The sequence below is a fragment of the Anopheles bellator genome, chromosome 1, assembly GCF_943735745.2.
Source record: "Anopheles bellator chromosome 1, idAnoBellAS_SP24_06.2, whole genome shotgun sequence".
Classification (NCBI taxonomy): domain Eukaryota; kingdom Metazoa; phylum Arthropoda; class Insecta; order Diptera; family Culicidae; genus Anopheles; species Anopheles bellator.
Genome location: NC_071285.1, coordinates 4,944,272 through 4,967,765, shown reverse-complemented (window position 1 = coordinate 4,967,765; position 23,494 = coordinate 4,944,272). Strand labels below are relative to the sequence as shown.

Here is a 23,494-nt window from a genome sequence, read left to right as displayed (position 1 = left end):
AGACGGCGCTCACGCTCAACTGTTACGACTTCATCAACGCTACCATATGTTAGGTCCCGAAGCCCGAAGCCCACAAGAATATAAAATAGAATCTGCGCGCCTAGATCGTAGGGCCTTTTAGATGGATGGTACACGATTATTGTTAGCAAAGATCAGCAGGGGTTTTTAGCCCTAGAACGGGTGTAGCATTGTGATGCCTCAGCATCGTTTCCGCTGCTGAGGCACCCTGTTCAGTATTGCGCCGCCAAGTATTCAAATGACTAACGTAGGGCGTCGTGAGAATGTTACTGCGTTATTTTATCCACGCGCATGATGCTGGCGGTTTTAGCGACGATGTGCTGTTAGTATAGAGTGTAAATATATTTTTGAACATTCAAACACCAGCAATTTCGTCGAAGAGACCATTTCTTTATGTTCCGTATCCAAGGTGATTGCGCCAAGAATGTGAACTGAGCACTTTTGACAAACAACGCGAACTGTCAGAATAATCGATCGCGCTGAAGCAGCATTGTTTACAAAATGACTTTCGAGGAGGAATTAATAGCAAAAGTTCGTGCAAATGAAGTGCTGTACAACGTAAAAAACGTTAACTATAGAAGGAAAAACGACAAGGAACGGTTGTGGCAACAGATCGCATACGAGCTGCACTGCTCAGGTAAAAACCAATCGGAGTACCGGTTAAAGGGCCGTCACGAATTACGTGCATCTGTTGTTGCTTACATTCTGCCTTTCCATTCTGACTGGCTGCTGGTCCGACCCGGCAGTGGAAGTTTGCAAACGTAGGTGGAAAAGTTTGCGGGACAAGTTCATCAAGCTGAGTCGTATCGAACAGTCCGCCCGAGGGACATCCGACGAGGAACAACCGAAGAAGTGGCGATACTACGACAGCTTGACGTTTCTGCAAGGATACAACAAAGCTTCGGTGTAAGTGTCCTACACACAGCAGCAGCAAGATCCATGCAATCGGTTAATGTATCGTTTCTCGGACACCCCCGCCACATTTGCACAGGTCCACAACATCAACCTTTCTGGAGGGAATGTTCATGGGCGACGAACGGTACGTGGACATCAAGTGTGAGCATCCCGGCTCCCGGCAGCAGCACCAGCACCAGCACCAGCAACAGCAGTACGTGCGCAACGATACGACGGTAGCGGTGGCAGTTGAGTGCAGTTCCGGTATTGTCAGCACCGACCGCTTTGCTGCGGACGGTCGCGGCGGAGCTACGGTTACACTAGACATACCAAGCAGCACGGTAAGCGGCAGTAGCCGGAAACGCTCGTCTTTGGATCTCATCGAATCGGAATGTGTGAAAATCATCCGGACGGCGGCCGAAGCCATCCAGCTAGAGGCCAGCTGCAATATTCGCAAAAGTAGCACCCAGCTTCTCTTCGAAGCCCTGGCGCTTCGCATCGATGAAGCTAATTTGCCTGCCGCTCGCCTGAACGCACTCCAAACGGCTGTAACCAACTTGGTGTATTCCAACTTATGAACGCCAGCGGGCCGGCCTAACCCACACCCGTACCATATTGGCAAAAGTGGCCGGCTTTAGCTAATTGTCCGCTGCTTGTAGTAAATAACAGTCGGTACTGGCAATAATAGACGACAGGTATCGGCGGATCATACAGTGAGTACTACCATTCTCCTCGTGCTCTCTCTTTCTTTCATGTGCTCATGAAAAGTGAATAGAATCGTTGGTAAAATAATTGAATATATAGTTACGTTAACAACACCAGAAAGAGAGAGAGAGATAGAGAAAGTACGGTCCATAACCAACCGTACTCGGGATGCGCTGCGCGAAACAGTGCCGCAAGATGTCGAATAGGTAGGTCTCTAGGGTCAGAGCTCGTCATATAAAATAATGTAAACGTTACTTATCGCGCCTGGTTAGAATAGGAGAGTTTTCTTTTTATGATCAAAATCAGTTTTGTCGCTTTCTGCACATGGTATGGTTTTGTTTAGGAAAAAAACGAAAGGTAGTGACATTCTGCTGCGTCCGGTGGCGTAAATTCGCCAAATTGCTTAACCGCTCGTCTCATATTGTGTCGTATTGACAATTAGTTTTGTACTCACGAACAAAACAATAAACACTGAAACATTGAGTGACCCTCTCGTTTGCCGGTGTTGCAGTGTGGCGTTGGGAATACAGTGGCCAACGATCACAAACCTTACTATGAATCGGATTTTGGCACAGTTTATCCAGCAGCAAGTCCATTCGTTTTCGGATAGTTAGTGTTTCTTATTTGCACTTTTTAAATCAAATCCATTCCAACACTCTGGGGCTCGAGTTTAGTATCATTATTCATTTGTAGCCATGGCCGACGTGATCAAATCGTCAAATCGTAAAACTAGCGACACTCGAGTGCGCGGCCTTCAAAGCACTGCGAGCCAAACTTTGTTTCCGTGTGCGAAGTATAGAAGTATTTGTGTATGTGGTTTTCTGGGTTGCTTTAGGATTTTTTGAAAACCACACGACGGCTAATAATGCTAGTTTGTTTTTTTATTTTCCACCCCTTTAAGGTGCTCGAACCAATCAATAACAATCGCAATTCGCAGTTTGTACTCAATCTCAATCTCGTTTGCACACCATGGTCAGTGTTCCTCACTCGCTCGCTCGTTCCGGAAAACAGTTTCCAATTCGTCGTGATACACACCGCCTAAAAGCAACTGTTGCTCAAAAGTAATCCTACGGCAAAAGCAGTCCAATGGGGATCTATCAGTCCAATCTATCTATATGGGCTCAGTGGTTGCTGTGTTTGCCTTCTTGTTTCTTATGCATCAGCCGTCGCTTTTTGTGCCACAGATAAATATGAAGTTATCATGTTTGTAGTGTCGTTGCTTTTACGTGGCACGGGGCCTTTTGATCATCATTATGTTATGTTCGTACTCTCCGTACTCTTCGCCTCTTGCGTTACAATACATGAAAACTGGAATCATGGACGCTTACAAGGAACGCAACCACAACCAACAGAACTCAAAAGATTGCCCACACGAACCACCGCCAGGGGCACAAACAGTAGAGCTTTCAAAACACTCACCGTCTTCTATTCCGCTGAAAGGATAACGGTGTTAATGTTACCCGGAACCCGGAACCGATACGAACGCCGTGAGAGTCGTTCCACAGATTGTCAACAACATCTGATGCTGATTTCCGGCGTCGCTACACCTTGCAGTGGAAATGGATGATGTAAGGGAACGGTATAAACATATCGGTCTGCACAAAAGAGGGCGATTCTCTTCATACAATTCCATACTCTCCTAGATTCAATTTTGTCACTTTTTTATCAATACTACTTTCAGAGTACAAAATGATATACCAATAGAAATCGGTTCACCTCTTCTTGTTCGTCAATTATCACGTGTCAGTCAGTAAGCCATTGAAAAACTAATCCCCCGCGAACTGGCCAACGGACCTGGCCCTGAAGTTTGTGACGAACCTTCTATAATAGAACAATGTATCGTAAAGAGTACAACAAGCCACACTGTATCGCTTCACCTCTGATTGTAACAGCTGTGGGGTGTTTTCAGCGAGTGAAACTGTGTTCGAACAGAAGCGAACGTATCTAAGAAGGCCGCTGCTAAACGCTTCACAGCAACAGCCTTTCGCACCTACTCGGATGCTCCTCACTTAGGTGCCTTGTTCGGCTTAGTTTCGGGGTGCTTATAGCGTAGCGCGCGTTGGCTAACCTCAAATGGTACTTAATTTGAGAGAGAAGGTTGCACTCACTCGTCGGCCCACCTTTTAATTTGCCGCCGTTCTGTCGACAATTCAGTGCGTTGCAGAATGCAAAAATCGTGCTTATATGAACGCATCTCTACGTTTCTATCTAAATAAAAAAAGAGGTAAAGTGCGCAAGTGCGATCTTTTGTAGAAAAGTCTGTATCACTTTCGTTTGCCACTTGCCAGAATAGCTAAGAAACTTGTGTAATGATCAATATTGAGTGTGGGTTTCTCTCTTCGCTCTTTATCACTGACCGTGTTGTTGTTGCATTTTTGTTAGTACAGTTTATAGTTCGATCATATTGGTTTGTTTGAAAATGTATGTCCTAACGTATCATATTCGAGCACGTGCACGTCTCGGTAAGTACAATTGTCTTAAGCCCCTAGCTAACCGCAATGCAGTGCAGAGTGCTTCGGTTCGTTCTATCTTCTGCACACACTTGGCTACACAGTTCTTTGAGTCGTTTTGCTCTTGGCCCGCATCCGTCTGCCTGCAGTAGAGTACACATTAATAAAGTCACACTCGAACGAACGTTACGGGGACGCCACGTGACGGTAGTATTGTAAACTCCCATTCGATACAACGTACAAAAGCGTTTGCGTACTCAAACAACGCGGAAATTCACCGTTCAATACAAGAATTAATAAACAGACTACCAACAAACGGAAATAAACACGACGCACGCTTGTTCGTACGTACGTTGGCTACAGAAAACGATTGAAACGATTCTCAATTCTCAAGACTGACAATTGTTTGGAATTCTGAGGGTTTACGGTCTACATAATAATCACTGTACACTGAGATTGGTGTTGAATTCTTCCTTCGTTACTCCGTGGTCACTTCCAATACGGTAGCGTGTGTGCTCTCTTGAAGAAACAACTAAAATAAGCTTTCCTTCCTCCCAGCGGACAGCACCGACAGCCGATGCAGCTGTGGCGTAGTGTAATAAATTACTTCCTATACGTAAGACTCACCAGCGAAACGAAGCGATCGAACCAATCGACAAACCGAATCTTCATCAACCGCACGTTGATGAACTCAATCTGGTTCAACCGCATCAAGCTTTCGTTGATCATTTCCTTCGCCTTGTCAGTACTGCTGTCCACGTGCTCCTGCAGGAAGCTCTGCACCAAGTCCTTGAACGTCTGCGGGAAGCAGCAAACCACCGAAAACATGGCCTTATACCAGTCGGTTGTGTTGTTGCAGTCAATCTTTCGCCCAATCGTCATATCAAGCATCAGCTTCAGGAACGATTGCAGCAGCTGGGCGACCTGTGATTCCGAGTTCTGATGGCAGAGCACGACCTGGGCGAAGGCCTCGATAAACTCGAGACACTTGAGTTCCACATCCGACGTGAACGATGTCAGTCCAAGCTCTACCGATGATACCATCTGCTTCAAAAAATCCGGATGTAGCGTGGGCACCTGGCAACAGTTTCAGTTGGTCAGTTTCAATCTATCTCCATTTCCCCGTTCCCGAAAAGGCACCACCACTCACCACATAGGACTTGGACTCCACGAACGTCGTAATGGTGATGTAGTACTGATAGCAGAGCTCAGGGTAGCGTATCAATTCGGCGGTTATCAATGGCACAATGTTTGTCAGCCCGTAGATGCAGACATCCGACGCCTGCTGGATCGTCTCTTCGTCGTCGTCATTGACGACATTGCGCATACTGAGGCCGTTGATGAGCTTCAGGATGAGGATCAAGTCTTGTGGGTCCCGCTCGTTGTTGGTCGGATCCAGCGAGATGCGATTGGTGTTGTTCTTAACGTACACGCTTATCACGTCCATGCTGTACTGGTGCACCGCGATACGGACCATTTTCACATCGGCCGATTGCTCCAGCTCGTTCAGCAGTTCCAAAACAAGCTCCACAATCATCTACCGCAGAATGGTGGAGCGCAAAGAAAAGGACAGATTGATAGAAAACGAGCAAAAACCACGCACACATCACCGGTGACCGGGGCTGGGTCTGTGTCCCCGCCCAGCCCAACCCAGTAGCTTCTTACCGTGTCGTTTTTGTAGACCGACATAAAACTGGCGAGCTGCTTGCAGATCGGTTGTATCTCGTGGAACAGGATGGTCATGAGGCTGCCAAACGCGCCCTGCACGCAGCCGATCGTTTCCTCGAGGACCTCGATCACCTGCTCCTTGAACTGCTCGCTCTGGTGCACGTGCGCCTGCTGCTGGAACGTGGTCAGCACTACGCTGTACTTTTCCTTCGTCCCCTGGACGATGCGCGTGATGTACTCGGTGCGTATTTCCTCGCCCTCGACACTGGAAGCGATCGTCACGAAGCCTCGGAGCAACTTTCGCTTGACACTCGACTGCAGCTCGAAGCTCTTCAGATCGCAGATCGAACGGAAGTACTCGGAGTTGAAGATGGTCTGCGAGCGCACCTTGTTGCGCTGCAGCGCCAACAGCAGCTCAATGCTCTCCTCCATTACACCCTGCTCGGCCCGCAGGTGCTGCGCGTTCAGACAGATTTTGTTCAGCAAATAATTGATCACCCACAGGGCCCCTCCGGTGCCGACGCCGAATGCGTTCGAGAATATGTTGTTCGCCGTCGACTTGTCGATCGTCATCACGTACGAGTCGCACCAGTGCCGGAGGAACCACAGCAACGTGGTGCTCAGCTCGGGGCTTAGAAACTGGTACATTCGCACCTCGATGGCCGTTTTTTCCAGTTCACACAACCGAAAGCCGGCCGCCATCAGCCGTAGCACCGGGTCCACGTTTGCCTCCGCGTTCGGCAGCTCCTGTATGTCCTGGTTCGGAGAGGCCAGCAGCTTCAAGCTGGTCGACACATCGGTCACTCCGGCGTCCACCTGCTGGGCGCAGATGCTTAGGATGACATTCGGAATGGACGCTACCTCGCCCACCGATTCCATCGCCATCACGTGCCCACTGATCAGCAGCAGCCAGTGGATGTCCTCGAACAGATTCACCAAACTTGCCACGCCCGAGATCGAGAGCGACTGGGAGGCGTGCAGCATGTGCAGGTGTGTGCCAAGTTTGCGCGTTCGGTCCTCAAGCAGCCCGGCCAGCAGGCCGAGCGCGTGGAGCAAAATTTCGCGCCCAAAAAACCCCATGATCGCCAGCTGCTCCTTGAAACGCTCCCGGTCCGGTTCGTCGATGTCGGAGATCTCGTTCTCGCCGCCGTCGTTCTCACGGCTCCCGCAGCCACGCACGCCCTGCGGCGGTGCCAGGTGGCACTGGACGTACTTTTCGAACATTTGCGTAATGTACGGCAGCATCGGTTCGATCGGATAATTTTGTTTGTCGTTCAAAAAAGACAACCATATGCCGAGCATGTTGCTCAGGGCGTCAATGTACAGGGCTTCGTCCGGTGAGGCCGACTCTTCGGCCGCGGACAGCTCAAAGAACTTCATCGTCATCGTGAAGCACTGCTGCATGGACGCGTCGAACAGCGAGTTTGGCAGCATCTTGAGCATCCCGGCCGGTAGGAACTGAAACAGCTTGCGCAGGATCAACGAAAAGCTGTACGCTTCCTTGTCCTTGATTTCGATGCTGAAAAAACGGGAAACGGGAAATTAGCATAAAACAAGGCGGGACGCGGTGAGGGAACTTGCGCTTACTTTGTCAGCATCGACAGAAAGTGCGTCAGGTAGTTGGCCAGGTACGCCATGCTTTCGTCGATGTTTTCCGTTATGATCGGACCCCGCAGTGTGGACAGTTGCAGGATGCAGATCAGGGCCTTCGGTTGCAGATCGTCGATCTCCCGCGTCTTCCAGTACGTGTGGAAAAACACTTCCATCACTTTCGGATCGAGAATGACACTCTTCCACTGTGCCTGCAGCCGCAGCGGAGGTGCATGAAGTGCCTTCGTCACCGTTTCCGATGTGTCAATGATGCGCTTCGAGAGCGTATGCATGACCCGCACATTCTGCAGGTTCGGCAGTAGAAAACCCCACGTCAGAACGGTTTCCATCACGGTGAGCAGTTGCTTGAAGAAGTATAGTTGCACGCTGTTTGTGGCGTCGAACGCGCTCACCACCTCCACCATCGCCTGCAGCGTCATGACGAACGTTTTCAGCAGGTCCGAGTCCTCGAACTGCTTTTTTGCCTTAAAGTGTTCCAGCGTGTTCAGCCCGGTATCGTCCGAGCGCACGATGGTGCAGTACTCCTCCAGCACCGCCAGCATAATGCTGCAGCTCAGAATCTGCTGCTTCAGGTCGCCCGAAGTGAGCATCTTTTTCGTTTCCTCGATTATCTGGCCGCGCTCGATGCCGTGATCTTCGAGGCTGGCGCGCTTTATCATGATGGCCACGACCTGGAGCAGCTTGTCCCGGATGAACACCGGAATGTCACGGTTGATAACATAGTTCAACAGGTACTGCCGCAGGGACACGCGATCCTGCTCGGCGATAAACTTCCACTCGCCGACGATGGCCTTCTTGAGCACGTCGGCCGCTTCGAACAGCACCAAATCGACGGACGACTTCTCCAGCACCGTCTGGCAGAGTGCGTACGGTGCCTTCGTTTTGCGGAAGTTCGTAAACAGGGTCTCCGATTCCTGACGCTGCTGGTTAGTGATGGAGTTTGGCGGGGCCTACAAATACGAGGAAACCAAAATGGTAAAACTTTCCTACATTGTTGCAGGCTCCAATCAAAACAAAGACTGGCCTCGCTCCGGGAGGGAGGATTGGTGATGGTGGCAGAGAGGAGAAAAACAAACCCGATCGATTTTTGTTGCGCTAAACGGACCCCAGAAAACGCACGCATCGCGCACGCATTCCAAGGTCCAAGGATTTCTTTGTGTCCTTTTTTTCTCCCCCCATCACCAGCCGGATTTTGGTGCCCCCCCCGTTACTCACCATGATAATGTGGGCCGCCGTTTCGAGATTCTTCAGATATGTTTCATCCATTGTGGCGCCGTGGCTGTCTCCTTTGCATCAAGGCAGGGCACTCTGCGATTTTTCACCCAAGTACGTTTGTGAGTGTGCATGCACGAGGAGCACTATGCCAACGGAAGCTATCAGGCACACGCGAAGAACATTGGCTACATCACGACGTACTTCCAAACGGCAGCCGAAACCCGAGCAAGTTCCCCGCCCGACGGAACTGACCGTTCTTTCGGGTGCGGCTCACTTGAGCAAAACTTGTGACGGATTCGTGAAGGTCCCGCACACCTGTGCGAATCCTGCAGAACACTAGGAACTACGAAAACACGAAAGAACCCGTTCGTAATCCACAACACACGGCTGCGAGCAGAGCCTACTTTGCATCAATATGGTGCGCGGCTGTTGCTTCGCTACTCACCTTCCGAGCCTGTTCACAGTCGAATCACGATATCACGGCACACGACACGACAAGAAACACTTTGCTTTATGGACCAATTTTCTTTCCGTTGGCAATGAAAAACTGACCACACTTTCTTCACAACACGGCTCTACCGATCACAAGTTTTTGCGCTACGGAATGAAAAGGGCGAGGAGGAGCTGTCAAAAAAGTGAGCGACAGTGTTGCCAGCGAATCTTCGCGCCAATCTGTCAGTGGGCAAAAAGGATTTTGTTTATTAATTTGTTATTTGTTATTTTCCGTCGCACGAAATGTATTCTGCTAGCGAGTTAGAAGAAACTTCCGTTCCCGACCGATGGGAGGTGTGCCGGTTTTGCCTGGAAGCAAGACCTAGTTTTTTGTGCGTTCTCTACGAACCTCTGGGCACGAGTGTTTCCACCGTTAGCAGCATCATCAAAGAATCTCTTTTTCTGCTGCAGATTGAGGTGAATGTGCCGGGAGTAGCTTTCGTTACCAGCACCTGAAGTGAAACTAACACCTGTCTTCCCTCCCTCTAGATTGCGGCTGGTGATGGTTTGCCCAACTGGATATGCACCAGATGCAAAGAGCTTCTGTACGCCGTTCACCGATTCAAACGGACGACACACGAGACTGCCACTCGTTTAGCACAGTATAGGCCGCACAGTGGGACAGTTTCAGAGCCGCTGGAATCCGCTGATGTTCAGCAGGAGAATCTTCAGCCAGTCCTGGAGGTGGACCTTGATTCGACGATCGAAACTTTATCTTCAGCTGCCTCAGCCGCGGACGATGAAGAGCTTCCATATCTACAGCAGCAGCAGCTCTTGGTGGAAGAGAATGAATCTGCCGGCGACGATGAAGGTGTAGATACGAAAACCGACTATTTGGACGGCGGATCGAAGTCCGACATCACCTTAAGCCTTAAGCTGGAGATTCTGGCCCAACCTAAACGGGAACATCCACAGTGCCCGAAGTGCGGTGTGCAAACGTCTGCCTTGTCCGTCCACCTGTGCTCGGACTCGAACGAACGGCCTTACAGGTGCACCGAGTGTGAGAGATGCTTCACCACGGTGAAAATCCTCCGAGCCCACTTTGTGACGCACGAGTTCGAACGGCATCACGTGTGCTCGATTTGCAATCGGGGCTTCCACTACCGCTGGTCACTGGCCAAGCACCTGCGGACGCACACGGGTGAAAAACCGTTCCCGTGTCAGCACGAAGGCTGCTCGAAACGGTTTGGCAGTTCGTCGAACCTTCGGCAGCACGAAAAATTACATATTCGCCTCGACCAACGGCAGCATATCTGTGATGTTTGCGGAGACCACTTTGTGAACCGAAACGGGTTGCAAAGCCACCGAATGTACAAGCACAAGCAGTGAACGGGGACCGAAGGCACGTCGTCCTCGGGTGGCAGGACGACACGGGAGACCAGGAACCGAATAAATGATGGTACAGTGTTTTATTCATTTCACTTTTATTCAGAGTTTCCAATTTCAGATGCCAATATATGATGCCGCTGCGTATATGTGTGTGCGTAGATGTGCGCTCTATGTATGGTTTTAACGGCCCAGCTAACCGGTGTGGGTCACGGCCACCGGCACGTTTATTTCTCCAAAAAGAAAAATAACATCAACGAACCTAAAGCTATGCACGGGGACTCGCGCCTAGAATGTCCAGTCCGCTGGACCCCACACCGGCCACTCGTACGGTCCCCGTTTGGGTCGCCCCGGGTTAGTCTTAGGTTTCTAGGGCAACGGAACGGAGTGGTCCGGTGGTTTAATCAGCATTACTCTACATAACCGACGGTTACACAACTTTTGTCTCGTTTTCGTTTGCTTATTTATTATACACAATAATTTTGGATCGCTCTACCGATCGCTACTGATCGCTAATAAAGACAATGACTAAGGGATGATGCTAAATAGTAGATGCGCGCTCAACCTTCCTTTTGCTAGGAACACCATCACCCCCCAATAGTCTACATATCCTAACGTTGCTTCCTAACGTTCTCTCTTTGATGATTTGGCTTAGCAATACTCCCCACCTGAGGGATGTGGTGTCCCCCCTGTGTGCCCGAGAAAAAAGTTTCCCTTCAACTTATCATCACTCTCTCTCTTTCATGAATATTGCATCACCCCAGCACTATTCTTATCCGCGGCACACTTCCGCGCCAAGACTCCCTCCGTTCTTGGTCGGGCCGCCCTACTACCCATGCACTAAGAAACACTGCTCTTAACTTACGATCGAACGCGGCTTTTGTGACGATGCTGCGCGCTGTGTGCGCGTCGGTGGATATGTGAGGATGTGTCCGAGAAAAGCGCAGGAAGGGAAACATGGAACTCAGTCTTATGCTTCCGGAGTTATGACGGAGGGCACGCCATTAGCGGGCGCTAACAGTATCGAAGCAAACAAGGGGTGGAAATGAATCCGATCGATCACGATCGGTTTCGATCGCTGATGGCGGTGGTTGAAAGAAGTTCCATGCTGCTGCTTTTCCGTCGCGCGCGCGCGCACACTCGCTTCGCTTACTCCTTAAAGTCCGCCACGTTTTAGTTACAACAAACAGGGATCATTAGGTCAGTCTTTTCAATAACTATTTAATATTGGTGTGTAACACTAGGGGTGTGTGAGTAATTAATAACCGTAGTATATAGGGGGCTAAGCTAGCGTATCTTAAAAGAAGTAACTTCCGTTCGGTTCCGCCTGTCCGGTCGTGCGCGTGTTTCGATCAACGATATATTTCCATCCTAGTTTGATACTTTCGCTCGTCTTCTTCTCGCTACACTTGCTACCACTATTACCGCCCTCTCTAGCCGCGTTAGGAGAATATTCATATGGCATTACTTTTTGATATATTTTTATTTACCCTTTTTTATAGTTTTTGTTTTACGCCACATGCGTTCTACATAGACTACTAGGATCTACTACTTGCATCTTGCTCAGCTGCTATCAAAGAGAGAGAGAGAGAGAGAGAGGTAGAAAGAGAGAGAAAGAGAGTTGTATATGGCTGTGGCGCAATTACAGTGACCAACAAAATCAGAGAAATTGTTTAAGATTTTGGCGGTGCTTGCTACTGCGCTGCTTCTCTCGCTGAGCTCTCTCTCTCTTCGCGCTAGTTGTCCAAATATAATTCTAATGACGGCCGCGACGAGTCTCCAGCGTCCAGTGTTGCGTTGTTTTTCTGTTTTTTTCTCATTTTTCTTTTAACAATTAATCGGTAGGAATCAATAAAACTCTGTATAGAGGCACTCAGTGGTGTCGCAGCGTACAATTTTGCTCCCTAACATAACCCGCTTTTAACATGCACTTACGGCTCAACTAGTCAATTAGATTTTACAGAAGGCGCCCGAAAGATTTGCCACCTCCGGTTTTGTCGGTCGGCCCACAAACTATAATATAGTTTGTCGCTAAGGAAGGAAACTTAAATTAATATTACGCGCACACATACCGTTAGAAGTAAGGTTAGAGTGGGAACACCCAGAGTTCGCTTTAAAAATGCCGGTCCACTTTTTGGCGCCCGAAATAAGGATCATCGTTAAGGTTTAGGTTCGTGAAGTTGCCGAAAGAAATGCCTATTTACATCGGGAAACTAAGCTTAACTTTAGAGGTGCCTCTCTCTGCATGAAGAGGGGGGCCTTAGTACGGACAGTGCACGACACAAATACGGACAACAACAACGCGTATTGGGAGTGCGTGCCGATCATTAATAATAGGGGGGGGGCCAGCGCCCCTTTCTGAGAATTCATCTAAGATGTCCCGGAAAAAAAGGATTCCGGATTGCACACACTCGCTCTCTCTTTTGCTCCGGACTAAAACCTCCGTGAAAATTATCTCCTCCGTGGTAACTTCTGCTCAGTCTATTGTTTTTCTTGCGATCTTTCGATTGAAAGGGAGAGAGAGAGAGACAGATTAAACCGTCCCCCTCTCTGTCTCGCACGCACACACACATACACACACAGGATTTGGTCCGCAGGAGCGGTTCTCGGTGGGGCTCGGTGGGCACAACAATTTGTTGCCCGTTGCTGGTAACTGAAGGCACTCTCTGACCGCGAATCGGAACAGTGCCAAGGAATAACAATCGCGAATCGACTAAAGCCGTGCGCGTGTGTCTGCGTGTGTATGTGTGTGTCAGAGTACACACTAAAGGGCCACTAGAAACGGTGGAACCGTCCATCGGATCTCTGGATGGTGGGAGCGAGTAACAAAGGTGAAACAATATTTACACTTCAGGACACGGTGCACGGCGGCGGCGGCGGTGGTAGCGACGACCGCGGGGACCTTCTCCCCGCCGGCCCCTACGAAGACTCCGACGTGGGGCCGGCCACGTTGCTGCCGCTGTCGTTGGCGATGGTGATCTCGCGCTTGATGGCGAGACTGTAGTCCTCCTTCAGCTTGCCCGGCCCGGGCACTATGACCCCTTGCTGTGCCGGTTGTTGCGGTGGTGGTGGTGGTGGTGGTGGCGGCGCAGGAGACGGTGACCTTGACGGTAGGCGGCGTACCACGTGGCCACCGCCACTGACGGGTGACAGCGAGAGGCCGCGCCGCTCTTCGGACGAGTCGCGTTTGGGGCCCATCGACAGGTCCTCCACGTGGTCGTCCGGACCGGGCGGTCCGCCGGCAGCACTCGAGGACGGACGGCCCCCGTCACCACCACACTCGCTGCCGGTCTCGTCGATCGAGTCCTGCTCCATCGGCAGCTCGTCGGCGAGGGCATCGCGCCTCCGGCGTCCGCCATTCTGGTGGTGCCGCTCGCCGGCCGGATGGCCGTGGTGATGTGGGCCGTGGTCGCCGGGCACCTCATCCGGATGTGGTCCATGATGGTGGTGACCATGGTGGTGGTGTTGGTGGTGCCCCCCGTGGTGGTGCAGATCGGCCCCATCCTCCGGAGAGCTCATCGAGACCGAACGCATGTACTTCATGAGGACGTTCGGGCTGGGCGAGCGGGCGGTCCCGTGGGTCCCGGGCGACGTACTCATCCCGTTGACGGCGGCATGGGCCGCAGCAGCGAACGCCATCGCGTGGAGTGCCTCGCGCCCCGCAATGTCGCCACCGCGCGCCTCCAGCGCCTGCTGCAGGAACGACGGATCGAGCAGGGCGGCCGCTGGGTGCGGTATCGTCGGTGGCAACCCACCGTGGTGGCTGCCGTGCTCCAGCTTAATCATCCGCCCGGCCGCCTCGTGATGGGCGAGGGCTGCTGCCGCTGCGGCGGCTGCTGCCGCGGCCGCTGCCGCCGATGTGCCCGACTCATCGTCATCCTGCTGCTGTTGCTGCTGCGAGGACTGCGACGGAAGCTGCTGGTGTTGGTGCTGGTGATGGTGGTGGTGAGGGTCACCCGGTCCACCGGCTCCCCCCGTGCCACCGGGGAACATGTGGCTGTGCGGGTGGTGCGTGGTGCCGCTCAACCCGTACGGGAACGGGGCCGGACTGCCACCGGAACTGGGCGATCGCTTGAGGGCCCGGTTGATCGGGCGGCCCGTCGTGATGCCCAGCTTCTTCACCTTGTCGTAGAGGGTGCGCGAGGGGACACCGAACTTGCGCGACGCCTGCAGCGCACTCATGCCCTTCCGCACGCAGTCGATCGCGTTCAGGATGTCCGTCCGGGTGTACTGCTTGTAGCGCTTCCACTCCGGCTTCTGCTGCTGGTGCTGCGGCACGTACGAAGCGAGCCGTGGGTCAGCGCCACCGACCCCACCACCGAAGCCACCATGGGGTGACTCAAGCAGCTCGTCCTCGAAGGACTTGTCCGCGTACGGCGAGTGGGGCGGTTCCTTGATCAACTGAGGGAATGAAGGACCTATGTCAGACATGTCGGGATTGCGGTTGCGATGGAGTCCACCGTGCGGGAGGTACTTACCTTGCCGTAGCCACTACCGTTCGAGTGGTGGCTGCTGGGACGCTCCGGGTGCTCCGGTACTCCGGAACCGCAGACGCCGCTGCCGGCGCCTCCACCGCCGGAGGATCCTTTCAGGTGCAGGCTTCCGGTTTGGATGGTGGCCACTGCGGCTGCGGTCGCCGCTGACGAGGGAGAACCACCGACGAGGGGTTGCGACGAGTCGGGCGGGTTGGCCTGGGCGAGGACATTCCGCAGGATGGGCGTGTCGCGCATCATGCTCGACATCGACTGGAGCTTCTTGCGCTTGAGCGGGTTCATGTCGGTGCTGGAGTCGTACGCCGAGCTGAGCATACTGTGCAGCTGCGTCTGGGCGAGTGTGACCGGGATCTGGGCGCCGAGGGCGGGCCAGCCGGCGGCTAGGGCGGCGGCGGCCGCTGCCGACGATGACGATGTGGAGGCCGTCGAGCCACCGATCTGTTGGATCGTCGTGGCGATAGCGCTGGCACCGCTGGAGGAGGCCGCATGCGGTGAGGACGTGGTCGGGGTGGTGGAGGAGTGCGAAAACGAGGCAGACCGGTCGCGGCTGCGTTCCTCGCGCTCGCGGTCCCGCTCGACCGCACCCGGACTGCGCGAGTACAGGCTGGAGTAGGGTGACTTGTAGGTGGTGCAGGGCGGTGACGAGCTGCTGCTGTGGGCCTGCGACACCACGTTCGTGGCCGTCGACGATGTGGCGATTGCACCGGGCGACGGGGCCGACTGGAACGCGGAGGAGGAGGAAGCGGCCGCCGAGCTGCAGTGGCCAACGCCGCTTCCGGCCTTGTTGTAGTTGTTGTTGCTGGCCAGCAGCATCGTGGCCGGGTCGCGATGGTGGTGGTTCTGCAGCAGCTGGTGCTGGTGGTGGTCGATGTCGAAGCGCCCTCCGACGCCGGCACCGCCACCGCCGCCACCCCCTTTCAGGTCGGCCATGTCGTAGAGGCCCTTCACCTCCAGCTGCTCGGCGATCTTCATGATGCGCGGGATCTGCGCCTGCGTCACGCTCACCTCGCCCGTGTACATGTACTCGAGCAGGGCGCGCATCTCGAACTCCTGCACGCCCGGGAACAGGATGCTGCAGTGGTCCATCGGCACGTCCTGCAGGATCGACTGGAAGTAGGGCGAGTTGGCCGCCAGCACGACCCGGTGCGCCTTGAACTGCACCTGCTCGTCCACGTAGATCGTGCAGTCGACGTAGCACTCCATCTTGATCAGCGCGAACAGGATCTCGACCAGGTTCGACTTGTGGTTGTTCCACCGCAGACAGTACGTCTGCCCCTCGCTGCTGCCCATCTTGCTGCTGGTGCTGCGTGACGGCGTCTATGAGGCCTTCCCGGCTGTGACCTTGAGCGTTCCTGTGGAAGAGTTTTGCCAAAACGCAAAAAACGCGCGTCCCACGGCCGCGTATCAGTATCATCGTCGCCATCGAGATCGAGAGGGTGGAAACAACAACAACAACGGCCGCTACACGCTTCGCTCTTTATCGCTCGGACCTTCGAAATCGGTCGGATTGGACCGGGCGGAAGGGCACAACAGAGAGTTGTTTACCAGTTTCGCGCGCTCCAGTGGCGGTGATGGCGACATCGTGAATCACACACGACCCCGCACGGGTTTGATAATGTTGGGTCACACCAAAAGTCTACTCCGAGGTTCCCGAGGGGGAGAGCTTCCGATTTATCGGTTCGACCACTGCCAGTTCATCGCATTTGATGCAAATGCTTCCGTTGGTGATAATGCGTCGCTTGGTCCGTTCCAACAGAAAAGATCTTTGGCCGTTACGGTGGATTCCGAAGATAGGGCACAAAATTGTGGCCGTCGCTGTATGCATTTCTGCCAGTTTTTTTTCTGTTTTTACTAAATGTTTACAATTTCCAGAATAAAGTTTGACGTTTCAAAAGTCAAGTAACCGTTCGTTTAAAATCCAAACATTTGATGGATCACCGCAGAAAAGCAAAACAAAGATGGCTTTGAAACCATTTGTGGTCTTTTGACAGTTTTCGGTCAGAGTGCGGAAATTTTACAGCAACACCGGAACAAGTAGTAATCAGACGATGCGCGATTGACTCTATCTCTGTCCCCTGAGTTCTGTGTAGTTCTTGCGTTGGTGGTCGAATACAGCACAGGAACAACTTACTGTACTGAGAAACAAGTGTTCGATACAACCAGATTCGTTTTGTCCAGTGAAAGCGATGAAAAAGTGCGGACACTATTTGTAAGACCCAAACGGCTGCGGAAAGACCCGTATCGGCCACCACTACCCCTGTCTCATTGATTTCTCAACTCTTTACCTCCGGCAGGTTTACTTCGGCCGGTGGCTTATCTTCGTTCCGACGGTCCCACATCACACCTGGCTGGCCGGCCGAACGGCCGTAGCGTGGTATTTGCGAATAACGTGCAAAATAACAGCAACCTTCCCGAATCGGAACTTCCGGTGTTTCCTGTGCTTGGCCGACTTGGTCAGTCGGCTTATCGGCGTTGTCTTTCGGACCAGCGGAACCGCGGGCGCGCTCCGGAAACGGTGTCCAGTGTGCGCTCACGAACCGCGCGGATTTATCAGATTTCTTTCATTCGTTCGAAAACCAAAAATCTAGCAGAGGTTACTCTAAGGTGACTCACACAAACACACACAGTAAGTCGTCCTCGGACCGGAATCGCGTGACCACCGCGAGGGCCGTCGCGCCAATTTGGGTTCATCCCACACGTCATTCTTAAAGGGTTTCCTCCGCCTGCTTTTTTTGTTTTAGCGCACAATTCTGGGCACTCCGCCGGAAACGGAGCTCCGTCCGGAACACCCTGCTGCGGCGGTAAGTAGGTTAAATTCTGGCCAAGGGGTTTAACTGTGCTTGCCACACATTGCCATTCTTTTTGGCTGACCTGAAACCGGAGTCAAAGCCCGTTAATAATCCTTAACAATCTTCCCACCATCATCGCCTTTTAGGCTGGATGTCCTAATTTGGGCCAGCAGTGATGATCTCTTTCCTTTCCGAAAGAAGCACGCACAGCAAAGAGGATAAGCTCGCAAAAAACACTGCTAAGGACCCCGGAGGAGAATGAGATCCGGAGATTTTTGCACTTGCCCATGGCGACTGCCTGCAAGGATCGTGTGCGCCGGGCAGGTCAGGTCGAGCCACGGGTCGACCCATTGTGCAATATTGGCTTATAAGGTGACGGGATCCCTGGGCCTGCTAACGGCCCGGCAGGTATAAGGGATCGTGCATTAGATCTTCACTAGGAAGAGAAGCAGTTTGGTAGCGCTGCTACACCCCAGGCGTGTAGGTGAACAACGATCGACCGACGACGGGACGGGCTTACCGTTTTCCCAGCGGCCCCGTAAAAGTCATGATTTATTGACGGCCACGACGAGGAGTGCCCCTTCTTTCGGTTCTCTTCGCAGCATCCTTCTGCGCTCTCTCTCTCTCGACTTGGATGTGATCCTGCGTGTTATCGGGGGTCGATTAGTTCGCGCTGCCATTAATCACATACCCATCCAGGGTGTAGATCAACGCTCTGCTTGTAGCTTCACCGGAAGCACCTTACTTGCGGGTCCCAGAAATCCCCAGGAAAGAGATTGAGCTTTCCCACGGCTGCTCCTTGATTTCTGTGTCCGAAACTACAGTTGACCGAAAGAAGATTGCATTCCTCGCTCTCCCTGTCGGACCTCCCGGTTGGAACTGATAGCAAAGCCGTAGCACAGAAAACCGTGCAAATAATGAGGTCGAGATTGCTGAATTCCGGAGATTGCCAGTAGCTTTTCCCGTTGCGTAAATAACCTCTCCCAGGCGGGCCGTCAGATGATAAATGCCTGTTTGCACCATCAATGCACCATCTTATCGCCGGAGGGGCTCATTTGGGAACTATCGCGGCGGAGCGAAGTGAAGAGCGCCTCGAAATTGCAGTTGCAGTGCACGCCATTTTGGTATCGGCATTTCGCTCGTCCGCAGCCAAAAGATATCGAATGTCTGGCCCGTTCCGGGAAACGTAACACACATGCATGCGGCCCCGTCCACAGAAGCCCACAGCAGCAGCAGCAGCAGCGTTTTCAGACGTCTGCAAAATAGCCGTCTGCTTTCCTAGAGCGGTGCTAACAGCAAACACATCCTCGAGCTGAACCCGAGAGGAAACATCTGAGCAGCAAACGCGCGACGCTTCGGTCCCTTCGGGATGTCTGCGGTCCGGTGTTGTGCAATGTGCCACATGTGGGCCGGAAAAACTCTGGGTATTGGGCCGATGCGAACTAACTCTGTCACTAGACGCGCTACCGAGCGAAAGAGGATCGATCGATGCGTTGGAGTGTGAAATTTGCACAAGTCCGCACACAGGTTCCGAGTACGATACGAGTCGAAGCGATCATGTAGGCGCGAGCTTCCAGAAAGGATCTAAACATTGTACCTACCTTTGCCAAGGACTTTGCGGCCTTTTCTGCTGCTGCTGCTGCTGCTGCTGGGATTCTACTAGTAGTCTAGTAGCGATCGTGGACTCGGCGCTCAGTGCGGCTCACGATCATCACACTGAACGCCCGTGGTGGTGCACGTATCCGAGACACTCTCCACCCGAGAGACAGAGAGATAGAGAGATAGAGAGAGCGCTGACTTCGCTTTGCACTAAGATCACACGTTACAGTTTCGGGAATTGAAAAAAGGCTCCCTTCGTTGGTTTTCCGCGAGCGTGGGTTCAGTTTGGTCAGTCAATTGGAATGCTGGTACACGTAGTTAGGTGGGACACACGGGATCGGGATTCGTTTTGTTCCGATTTGGGATGTTTTTTTTTTTGAAAGTGAAGAAATAATTTTGATAACCTCAAGCACAGCAAGTTCCGAAAGAGTTATTGCAAAAATTGGGAGTTCGACGAGTGTGTGTTGGATCGATCTCGATCAAAGTCGATGTTGCTGTTGCTGTTGCTGTGCGAGGTGCGAGGATCGTTGTTGCGGTTGTAGCGGTGGGGGGCGCGCTCTGTACTGTGAACTAATGCGCGAGGAGCAACGGAGTAGGCTTGCTACTGCTGGCTACTAGATGACGGTTGACGGCACTTTTTCCGACGCTTTTTGCGTCGCCTTCTTCGCGAAACTTTTCGGTTCACTTTTCTACTCGGTCCACACACCGTTCTTCGTTCGTTTAGGGTTCGTTAGGAGGGCTGTGAATAGTGTCACTGTTGGTCGCGCACTGCACTCTGGTGCCGCATGCCTCTACAGGCAAGGTTCGTGATCGACCCCGCTCAGTGTCAGTCGATCTCGGGGCGCTGCACTACTAACTGAATCACTGTGGCGCATCACTTCCGGCGCGCACGACGCATTTCCGGTGAGGGCCCCGGGAAGGGCGATCACCAGCTCCCGGGTGCACTGCTGGCCGCCTGACGCTGGGGCCTTCCTGCCAATCTCTGCACGCCGGAAAGAAAGAGGATCACACTTTAGATCACACGGTTCGGATCACCGACGATTCCCGGGTGGGGCGCACCAAAAACACCACAAGCGCGTGTCATTCGCCTGACTATCGGACACTCCGGATCACCTACTCCGGGGTTGTTGATCGAATTCCTGCTCCCTCGCGAGTGAGAGAGAGGCTGGCAAATAAAATGGCAACAAATTCGGCGGGTTTGCCAAAAGTTCGTTCTCGGGTCTCGGGGAAAAACAGGACGCGACCGCGTCTCGGGGCAGGGACGGCGGACGACGACGTGTGCTTTCCAGCGAGCGGACTTTTCGCTACTGACTCTCCGATGCGGTTGCGACGACCGAAACCAAAGCGCCCAGCGCGCCGCCGAAAAATCGCCGAAGTCGCAATGTTGTCGTCGGTCGGACGGGGCCAGGGTCGGCGCGGGACGGGACGGCCGAGGCCGCGCACAATGAGAGCCCTCGCGCCGTCTCGCTCCGGCCTGCTTGCCGTGCCTCTCTTCGTCGTCGCCCTTCAGGGACCTTCTCGTCCTCTAGGCCGATCCTTTTTCCCCGTCTCTCGCTCTCTCTCACTCACTCGGATGCGCTCTGAGAACCTTTCCGAAAACCCTTTTGCAGAGTGCAATCCCCGGCCACGCGCTCTGTCTCGCTCGCTCCCAGTGCAGTCCGCCAAAAGGCAGGCCATTTTCATGCTGCACCCGAGCGGGACGCCCGTCTGGACGTCTCGCTCCCGCTCCCGGGTGACCCTTTTCTGATTGCGTTTTCATCTCGCACAAACGAAAGCCACGCACAACCGAAAATTCTCGCAATCGCGCCGTCGCACTGTCCCTGTCCGGCGCCCGTAGGGCTTGACTCTGTTTCGTTTTTTCTTTTTGGAAGGGGCCACGACGACACTCATCTGTGTAGGTCGCACCCTTGCACCCTTGCGCGCCTCTCGCGCCCGCCCGCTGCAGCCTCTGCGATATGCGGCGATGGCCCCGCGATAGGAAGGCTGCGTGTGTATCGCAACGCGAGGCCCTTCGATCGCGTCACCCAGTCCTGCAGCAGCCATGCGGTGGGGGAACCGCGAAATGCGATCCCGGAGCGGCGGTGGAGGGGATGATGCACTTCTTCGAACCGCGGTGCGTGAGTTCCACGGAATTGCGTGCACGAAAGAGAGCAACATAGAGAGCTGAGTGCCGCCGTGAGGGATGCATTTTTCGGTTCGTGCCTGCTGCGAATCGATGCCAGGCGCGATCGTGAAGAGCAAACACGGTCTAACCCACACAGACGTACGGTGTGAGCCAAAAAGTTTGTTGTCGGAGGCAAGTTTCATCATAACAACGCCCGGAACGCAGCGATCGATAGGAGGCGAAGATAGAGCGAAGAATCTATTTTTCAATCTTCCACCACACCGCCAGCGTTGCGTTTATGCGCTTCCCTCCTTTTCGGTTATGCTGCCTGTCCGTTGGCCCACGGGTCCGCTGCCTCGCCGCTATGTTTCGGCAGCGCAACGCAGCGATTGTAGTCATGCGATTGACACGATCGACACGGCCACTCGAACCCGAGAATAATGCGACTCAATTTATGGTATTTTGCAACAAAATGTTTTTTATGTTTAATGCGAATTGTGAAGCGGACGCCTGGTGCTTCACGCCACCCCGGGGACCCGGTACCTGATTTAATTAATTAAATAATCAAGAAAACAGGTTAGCATCCTCCGATCGAGTCCTTCGATTCGGTTCGTCGGAGCGCATGAATGAAGTGGCCCAATTACGGGCCACTGAATGGTGGACTCTAGCTCTAGCGGACTGCCCGCACCGCTGCGTGTCGCCCTGTGAAGAGCTTGTCGATCCGGGATCCGGGATCCGGGCTTAGCTACCTCTATTTTTTTACCTCGCTCGGAAACGATTACCCTGCTGACGTAACCATGAATGAGAGCAATAAACAACCCGGGTCTCGGGTACGATTGACAAATCGAGCGATCGAGACAACACACGGTTTTGCAGGCGACACAAAGGGTTAGGGAATTTGCCAAAGAAACAACACACCACCGGAGTCCGGAATCGGAAAAGCCTCCGCAAACAACAATGGTTCGCTTCCTTCGACAACGACGCATCCTCTCGAGCCACTGCACTGCTCTCCGTCCCTTTTTACGGGGTTTCGTTTTTTTTTTGCTGCGTCCCTTCTTCGGAGTCCTTTTTTGCCCATCCCCGGTCCCACAGGGTGTGGGTGCGGCCGGTCGACAATGGAAGAAATTGCACACGCACGCATCATTCCCGCTTCCCATTGACGCTAAATGGCCCAAAACGGCGCAGCGGGCCTCGATTATGCCCTTAAGTATAACCACAATAAAAGAATCAGCAATCAGGATGCAGAGGCAGCGCTACCAGCCAGGGCTACCTTCCTTTGCCTTGGGCTACCCGTGCGGACGTTGACAACACTCCGCGAAACAATGGGCAAGTGGAATTCCCGCTTGGAACCCGATCTTACCACGAAGCGGCGGCCTGGGCCATTCGTTTCCAATTTGGGACCATTTCTCGATCGATCGCTTCTTGAGTGATCCTCGATGAGGCGATCTCAGTTCCGCGTGCTTCATTCTCGGTTCTTGGCCAATTCTTCGAACTCCACCGCACTCGTCGTCGTCGAGCGAGTGAGCGAACGCACTGATAACGACGCCATCTTGGGCCGCGGATGATTCGGCAGATAGCGAACCCGGTCGTCCCGGTGGTCGCGCCTCATAATTGCTTCCTGGGGGCCCCCGCCGGGCAAACCGATAAGGGGCCGGGAGGGCCGTCCGTCCGTCCGTGTACCTCATATCTCACACGCATCGGTGCACCGCTCGCGCTGTCTCGCTCTGCCCCCCCCCGGGGCCGGTCGGGTGCAAGCGAACCTACGCAAACCCACTGCTGCTGCTGCAGAACCAGTTCTAATGTCGGGTGGGACGACGACGATGATGCGCTCTCGCACACACAGACCGAAGCACACTCTCTGGACATTCGTCGAATTAAATTCAGCGGTCAGTGCACTCGCTCGGCGCGTAGTGCGTGCGCTTTTTGGCCACCCCAAAAAAGGCCGACCCGCGCTGGAAACGCGAGAGAGAGCGCCCGATAGGTGGTGGTGGTGGTGGTGGTGCACGGGAGTCGGACCTTGGGTTGGGCGGCGACTTTTCACGCCCGGCCGCTGCTACGTGCGTATCCAGAGGCCCCGGAGCCACGGAAACAATAACTATCTATGGATGTGTTTGTTTGTGGATGCGTGTG

General features: G+C 53.4%; 4 protein-coding genes across 4 annotated transcripts; 2 read left to right on the top strand and 2 right to left on the bottom strand.

The window, feature by feature from the left end:
• Positions 1-519: 519 nt before the first annotated feature.
• On the top strand, positions 520-2,034 carry LOC131216553 (transcription factor Adf-1-like). Its single transcript, XM_058211069.1, has 3 exons — positions 520-655; positions 765-924; positions 1,010-2,034. Exons 1-3 carry the CDS (start codon positions 520-522, stop codon positions 1,488-1,490), a joined length of 777 nt encoding a protein of 258 aa, XP_058067052.1. The 3' UTR covers positions 1,491-2,034.
• Positions 2,035-3,024: 990 nt separating this feature from the next.
• Positions 3,025-8,612, bottom strand: LOC131206492 (exportin-4-like). The gene is made up of 5 exons (XM_058199060.1): positions 8,562-8,612; positions 7,323-8,296; positions 5,733-7,254; positions 5,218-5,604; positions 3,025-5,144 (listed from the first exon to the last, which is right to left on the bottom strand). Exons 1-5 carry the CDS (start codon positions 8,610-8,612, stop codon positions 4,671-4,673), a joined length of 3,408 nt encoding a protein of 1,135 aa, XP_058055043.1. The 3' UTR covers positions 3,025-4,670.
• Positions 8,613-9,296: 684 nt separating this feature from the next.
• Positions 9,297-10,424, top strand: LOC131216320 (zinc finger protein 771-like). The gene is made up of 2 exons (XM_058210812.1): positions 9,297-9,470; positions 9,543-10,424. Exons 1-2 carry the CDS (start codon positions 9,297-9,299, stop codon positions 10,380-10,382), a joined length of 1,014 nt encoding a protein of 337 aa, XP_058066795.1. The 3' UTR covers positions 10,383-10,424.
• A 2,874-nt stretch (positions 10,425-13,298) lies between these two features.
• Positions 13,299-16,162, bottom strand: LOC131215806 (longitudinals lacking protein, isoforms A/B/D/L). The gene is made up of 2 exons (XM_058210239.1): positions 14,858-16,162; positions 13,299-14,780 (listed from the first exon to the last, which is right to left on the bottom strand). Exons 1-2 carry the CDS (start codon positions 16,160-16,162, stop codon positions 13,299-13,301), a joined length of 2,787 nt encoding a protein of 928 aa, XP_058066222.1.
• Between the last annotated feature and the right edge of the window lie 7,332 nt (positions 16,163-23,494).